An 8,055-nucleotide genomic window follows, 5' to 3' on the forward strand; every position below is an offset into this window, starting at 1 on the left:
TGAATTAAAAGATTGTCTTTGTTCGATTCACCAAAGATATCAGCCAGGTAGCACAGCTGGGAAATCCACTGTTGGTTAGAGAAGTATTCAGTCGAGTCGGACTTCTTTTCTATCAGAAAAACATGGACAGCCTCACGAAGTTCGACCAGGCGGGTTATCCTTTGCCATGAGACAGCCATCGTACTTCTGTGTGGTACAGTAATAATTCGTATATTTCTCCCATCTTCTTGCACAGTTCCTTGCAAAGACGACTGTTCCATTCCTTCGCTTTTATAAAGTTTACAACCTCCGGTCTCGTTACCCGCCGAAAACAGGCAAATTACCCCCCGGGGGTAATTTACCCCCAGGTTGGGAAACACTGCCCTAGGCAGAAACATTCTAAATTAACCTCAACTAGACTCAGAGTCTCTTAACGAGCAAAAAGCCTACACCACAACTCGCAACTGCCATAATTTTCCTGCGACTGCAAAGAAAAACTAGTCCGATTTTGCGGCGAAAACTGCAGAACTGGCAACTATTACAAATTGTCAGGCATTGTTCATGTTGGCACTTTTGGGGATTGGCAAAAATTTCAAAGAAATATCGGATCATAATCTTTACCTTCACCATAACTCAAACCCGAATTGGCAAAACTAGTCCGAATTGAACTGGCAATCCTGACAATAGGTATTTAGAGGTAGGCTACCGTTCCCTTTCCTTCCCTGTCATAAAAAAGCAATTTTTGTGTGAAAAATTGCTGCATGAAAAATAAAACCACAAAAGTACACAAAAATAACAACTGCGTCAAAGTATCAACTGGCAAAAAAAATTGGATTTCGTCTCCATTCCGGTTCCTGTATTAGCCGAGAATTTCAGACTCCAGCTCCACTTCGACTCCGGCCGAAAATCAAAACTCCTGCTCCTGTAGGCCTACATCTCTGTAAGCAATACGCTATTTAATGGCAAACAAATAAATTTACATTCATAAAGTACCAAAAGCATTAAAAGTACATCAGCCCAGGTATAATGTTAGGTGCTCGCCAACAACGATCTACATTTTACAGCAAGGATGCACAAGCGAGCAATTGATCATTTTTTTACATGATACAGTAAGCAATATCTGCGTCAGAAAACAATATATACTTATAACATTAGTTAGAAGTTTACCAACTAAAATATTTATTTTAGCAAAAGTGTTTGCTTTTTGTGATTTCAAACCTTTGATTTATAACGACACTCCATCCAGGGCTATGAATATCAACAACATAATTGAAATAGAATGAATTTTTGTGTAAAAGAACTTTTGTTTAATTGAAATAGAAAGAATAACTGTGTATGTGCACGTTTGAAGAAGCCAACAGAAACCATATGTGATGATTGCACATTAGTTCACAAGACTTGCTTCCAGAAAGTCATTTAAAGCATACTGTATATACTAGAAAATTGTTATCAAGTGCTGACCAGTCTTTGTACATTAGTCTAAATTCTTGTAGGTCTGACATTGTCTTGTTTGAATGCTATCAAACAATGCTCTGAACGTCTGGTAATTTTCTAGTTTTGATACAATAGACAAATCTTACAACATAGAAACTTGGCATCTCATTGCCTCCAACCCTCGACGAGAGGAAAGAACTTAATAATGATGATCTGTCGTTTGCAGCACTTGTTGAACTCTTCGTGTTTAAGCTTCACAACCAATTAAGTCATGCAAGTTGGAATGTGATTTCTCGACAACATTCGGAAACTGAATTTAATAATTGGATAAACAGTGATGCAATGATTAACTATGATGGTTATGTTATTATTATCCTTGCTTCAATGACGTCATACAGATCTCAATAGAGAGTGCTTATAACTCGTCTAAACATGTGAAAGCAAGATATATTGAATAAAAATTAGGAATATGAAAGATTTAAGAATAATTAAAATAAGTTTTACATAAACATTTCAAGACATTAGTGTCATTATTAAAACATTCTGTCGCTCGTTCAAATCAGTTGTACAATTGTACATAAAAAAATGCAGTGCTTTACAATCGCTTGTTTCATTCATTGATTTGATTTATTCAGGTCAGCATTTTATTGAAAAAGTCAGTGCTGACAAACCGTTGATTTGATTTCCCCAAACAAATTGTTTGCTTGTCTTCTGGGAATTAACTACGCTGTGCTGACAAGATCCCACTCGGTCCAAACAGGCTGTTACAATGCACGCACATTGTACAGTATTGTATATACAGCAGCTTGTCTTAATTAGGTCTTTGCATGCGCCACTAGTGTTGAGAGTCTACCTATTTAATATTTCAGACTGGAGTTGTACATGTTGACATTCCTATAGTCAAATAAGTCATGGTGGTAAATTTCTATAAACATGCGGCTATTTCATTGAATTCGATTTTCCGAATCTCAAACAACAACAAGTGAATGATAACACGTAATCCCATCAACTCTTCCGACAACATTCCATTCATCTAAATCCAAGTCATAGCATTCAATCTCAGAAACGACTTGATCATTTTGATCAATTCCTCCAACAACGTATATCTTTCCTTGTAACACGCAAGCAGCACAACCTGCTCTATCAAATGTCATATCACTGATTGAGCTCCATATATTGCAATCAACATCATATTTTTCAGCACTGTTAAGTCTTGTTTTACAGTCAAATCCAGATGTTCCTCCCATCACGTAAATGAATCCACTGTAGCTCACGGCAGCCATTTTTCTTCTTGGTGTGAGCATTGATGCAATGTCTTCCCTATAATCACAACCTGCTTCGAAACACTCACAAGAATCTTTAACTTCGTTTGCCCTGGATCCACCAATGGCATACAAGCGATCATCACAAGTCACTAATGAATGCCAAGCTCTACTTTGATTCATCTGAGGCATATCTTCCCACATTTTCATAATTACTGAATAGTATTCTCCAGAATGAAGGGTTTGCCGACCATTGCAACCTCCATAAATCACGAGACAGTCATTAAAAGCAGTGGCACCGGCACCTTCACGCTGATACGTCAGAGAATCAAACAGAACCCATTCCAGCCTGGTTTGTTTCAAATTCATCTTCCAAACGAAGTTGCTAGTTTCTTTACTTTTTGCATTTACTCCACCAATGAAATACAAAACATTGTTCAAGTTGACACAACAACCTTCATTATATTTCAATGGTAAATCAGGATAGTTTTCAAAGGGTTCGCTTAAGCAGTTAAAAACTTCCTTTACTTTTGTTGACCTATCTGTATTGACCAAACATAGTATTCTGGAACCAGTTGCTTTTATTTTCAATTGTTTTGTGTGCTGCGCAAATGCCTGATTTAACAATTTCGAGCATGAAAGATTATTTGTTATTAAATCTTCTTTGACAACAACGTCATTTAAACAATCTGTGGAAAGTCGATGAAGTTTTATTTCTTGCAGAAGAGCAAACAAATTAGCAGTGCGATTTTCTAAGTCATGTTTGATCCATCCAATTGCAGCATTGTAAAAAGATATTTCTTGTACTATTTTTCGATCTTGCTCTGATAACAAATCAATCAATTCTTCTTTTGATAAGTTCATGAAATCATCACTTCTTGCCACTTCATCAAAACGTTCTCCAATCATAACTTCAGCAGCATCCATAAGATCATCACTTTGATACACCAAAGCTATCTTCAAAATAAGAAAGCAATTGTCAGGAGTAACTCCACTTTCCAAGAAGTTAAAACATATTTCTTTCAGTTCGTTAACCTGCAGGTAATCTGCACCACCAAGTAACTTACACACATTGTCAGTGTTCACGCAGATTTTTCCAGTATACATAAAATCTATTATCTGCTGTAATATATCTCCATCAATACAATCAATAGAAACTGAATCTTGATATTTTTCTTTCATTTCTGCAGTGAAAAGTTTCTCAAAGAATAGTGAGAAACAAGATAACACCATTTTATTAGCTGGCAGAGCTACGTTTCTTGAACAAACTTGTACATCATTAAAAGATCCTGAAAGTCTCTTTGTGTTTGCATAGTCAAGCACACATACTGTTTCACAACTTGTGTGTTCAACTTCTTCAACTTCCAGTCGACCGTTAACAGAAAACTCCATTGATGTTTCAACAGATGTGAGAATCTTAACACTTTCTGCGTAGCAGTGGAATAAGCAGTTACACTTTGATTTACCAAAACTGAAATAAATACAATATCATATCATTTATTTTTTGTGGCTATTGTGTCCTAAAGGAAAAAACATACTATCCAAAGAGCAGTGTTGTACGTTGACGCCGTCAATTTTACGGCGTCATTTGACGGCGTCAACTTTTGTTGACGCTGAGGCTAGCGCCTTCAGTTTATTTTTTAGTTGACGGAAGTGATATCACCGTCAAATATTTTGCCGATTTTAAGCGTCACGCGCTATGCGTCATTTTTTATTTTCATGGAAAATCTCGTTTCACAATGAGAGTTTCACAATGTATTCTGGCCAGCGCGACTCATCCGAATTACCCGCTTTCGCATTGGTTGGAATGGCTACCTGGAATACAAGCGGAAGAAGTTCGCCAAATGATGATCACTCATATCGTGAGCAGTATCGAGAACGAGGGATCAGAAAGAGAAAGCGAAAAATCAATGAATGTCGGAGGTTGAAGATGCTTTATTTCAAGAGCTCTATGCCTCTGGAAAGAGCGATGTTGGTGCAGTGGACCTCGTTAAAAAATTTAGATATGCTACACCATCACAACACTCTTGGAACAGTGACACCTTTCTGAATATGGTAAACGTTTTCAAGGCTTGTTTTTGAAATACAACACACCAATACCATCCAGCGCTGCTGTGGAACGCAGTTTTCACTTGGAAAGGACATTATGCATTCCAAACGCAGCAGATTGTCAGACAAACGTTTTGAAATGCTTGTGTTTCTACAAGGAAATAACTAATTGGCTTAGCAGCCAATTACAATACAGTCTCAAAACATCAAACCTGCTCTTTATTTATAGCTATTGTTAGCCTAAACTTGGTTGAAATACTTCTGTTTTGTGAGGCTCTAGCTAAAACAGCGCTAGAAATTAACGCTGACGCCGTCAATTTCTGAGCTGACATGGTACCTTACGCCGTAAAGTTTTTAGGCAATTGGCGCTGACGGCGTCAATTTATTTTATTAACGCGTACGACACTGCCAAACAGCCAAAATAAGCTACATAACTGGCAAGAGCTAAGTACATAAGGTAGCTTGCGTAGTAAAAATGGCTTAGTACACATAAGAAAGTACAAAGTACTGTATAGCTCAAACCTGTTAGTAGGCTATCAACAGTCAACACACTGGAAAAAGCTTCTTTGAGAGCTTAGTCCTGGAAATTTCGCATACTTGTAGAGGCTTTGAACCACTGACGCAGGCCCTGTTACCGAGATTGACAGAGTGAAGTTTCCGATTATTGAAGTGTTGTGGCCGGAGAATTAATCCATCTATTGGATGCCACTCAATGGAAAGCAATCCTCAACGTGCCTACCTCAAGCTCACACCACAAGAGTTGAACCAGCGCCGCTTGATCTTAAAGCTTCTTCATTCAAAAAGTCACGCGCTAACCAACTGAGCTATCCGGGCGGACATGGCTTTTACAACCTGTTATAAACTTTAAAGAATCTGACTCATTATTAGGGTGAGCCGTTTTTGACTTTTTGCGAAATTTAAAAACGGCTAGTCATAAAAAGTGGCACATGCATGAAAAAAATTACGTATGCAAAATTTCATCAGTTTGGGAGTGCATCTTCTGCCCCCGCAGGGGGGTCAAACTTTCAATTTTTTGAAAAAAAAGACGAAATTTCACTTTCCGTTTTAACACTTTGCGTCTCAAAGAGAGGCCAGATGAGGCCAGCCCCCCCCCTCATATTTCCTTTGATTTATTTGAAGCACAGTAACGCCATGCACTTGGTTTTTCTTGACTCTTCCTAAAATTGCCAGGCAGATCTGATGATATTAAATTTGATGCTACAAGTTGTGTAGTTTTCTTGTAAATTCAAGATTTTGGTGAAGTTTTGCTATTTCTAGCTCACTTCCAGCAAAGCGTGAAATGGATTACATTGCGATAACAAGCCATAAGCTCATAATTGCTTCGTGCATCGATATGCGCGAGCAGAGAGAAACATCCTCTTGTTTTCCTTTGTTTAGTTTGACCTCAAAAAAACAAAGCGCGTTATTTCTTATGCTACAAAAGAAAAGCCAGTGATCACAAAGCTGTTAATTAGAAACAATAATAGCAAACGTTTTTTGCGTTATCAGCTCTACAAAGAAGAATAGCAATCCACGATCAAAATAGTAGGCTATGTAGGCCACAAACTATTCAAAACAGTTGTTTCAAGCAGATAATATTCATTGACGAATAAAAAACGTTACAATAAGAAATCTTCTCTTGGGTAAATGCACGAAAACCTGGTTTCGAAATAAACGTTCTATGGAAATGCTCTCATTGACAAAACTTGCAATTGAGGAAATGTATCACTGCAAATGCTTTTGGAAGAAGCCGGAGAAATAGCGTTTTTGCAAACAATAATTGTGAGATACACTCAAAATTATGAGATAGGCTCCATTTACACGTAGCAGCTAACTTGATGGCGTCCCTTCCCTGCTTTATGTCGCCTACTTGTTGTTATGTCCTGCATTTTTGTTTCACAGCGCACTGTGTGTTGTTCCAAAGAGCGCAAAATAAAGATGATAATGCCTCATCTACATTACAAAATATTTTGTAATGTAGAAGAGGCATAAAGCTAGGCGTCACATAAGACAAACAACAAATCAGCTTTTTTCATCATTGATTCAACATCTGAATACGTTGCCCCAATGTATAAAAGGCCGGCTATTGTGAAGACCCGCCATTTATAAACGATCCTATTATACCAAAAGTGTGATAAACTAATGGATCAAAGAATGAATAAACAATGCTGAGAAAACTAAATCTAAGTGACGAACAATACCGATGTCTTCATTTATCTTTGAAAAATGCTGCCTAAACTTATTAACAAAAAATACCGTAAATAACGACAAGGATCCCGAAAGCAGAATTTGCTCGACTTTGGCATGAATTTAGTCAGACATCTACAGTAATAATTCCACACATACAATAACGGGCTCTCAACGGCTCTAAGATACATAATAATCAACCTGGTTCTGGGCGGTTTGTGTAACAGCTTAGGGGAAGACATTACTTGAAATGATGCACCACACAAAAGATTTTCAATGAAGACTGAGTCTAAAAACCGATGTGGATTGTGCTGCACAATGACTTCAAGTTTAGGACAGAAAAGGCACAAAAATATCACGATAAAAATAAAGACCTTGTGGGAAATTTTCGAGAATCATAACACGATGCAAATACCATAAACGCGTAGTTTGCATGCTGCTCTAAGCTGGCCGGCAACCACAAAGGTAGACAATACAGGCAGTTTATAATTCAAACAGCGCAATAAACATTATAAATACTTAAACCGACAATTTTCTTTTACATACGTTTTACGTCTAATGGTAAATTTTCCCCCAACAATTTTTTGTGAAGCGCTTGCAAACCACGGTTTTGTAAAATAATTCATCATTATTATTTTTTACTTCTCGGATATTGTAAAACGTCATCAGCAAAATCACAAAAAAAAAATTTCATTACTTCAATGTAGTAGGCCTAAGAATTTTTTATAGAATTGTAGCCACGTTGAATCAACAAAGAAGCCATTTTTTGGCAATATAAAGTTATAGAAAATAATTTGCAATTCTGCAAATGTTTGGAAAGAATCTAAGAAGTCTTCTCACAATCTGGCACAAAATGATTATGTTTATTGTATCTCTGCAATATTTTTTATGACAAACTTTGAAGCTTCGTTAGAATCATTTTTATCTTTGAAGTGAAAAGTTAATTTTTTTTTTGGCCAGAAACATAATCGCTGCCTTGCTGATGTTGTCGCCTTTACGCGTATTTTTTGTGTTTCAAACAATGACGACCCAGTCAGCAATCCAGTCCTTTTACATTGATTCAACATTTGTAAACGTTAAATTTATGTAGCTTTGCTGACTGTGGGTTATTTCACGTTTCCTTTGTTTACGCATGTTCCTCAAT

General features: G+C 37.1%; 1 protein-coding gene across 1 annotated transcript; it reads right to left on the reverse strand.

The window, feature by feature from the left end:
- Nucleotides 1-2,381: 2,381 nt before the first annotated feature.
- Nucleotides 2,382-4,067, reverse strand: LOC145780692 (kelch-like protein 25). Its single transcript, XM_082592312.1, has one exon. It carries the CDS (start codon nucleotides 4,065-4,067, stop codon nucleotides 2,382-2,384), a length of 1,686 nt encoding a protein of 561 aa, XP_082448438.1.
- Nucleotides 4,068-8,055: the final 3,988 nt, after the last annotated feature.

Source organism: Aplidium turbinatum, chromosome 12 (assembly GCF_918807975.1).
Source record: "Aplidium turbinatum chromosome 12, kaAplTurb1.1, whole genome shotgun sequence".
Taxonomy (NCBI): domain Eukaryota; kingdom Metazoa; phylum Chordata; class Ascidiacea; order Aplousobranchia; family Polyclinidae; genus Aplidium; species Aplidium turbinatum.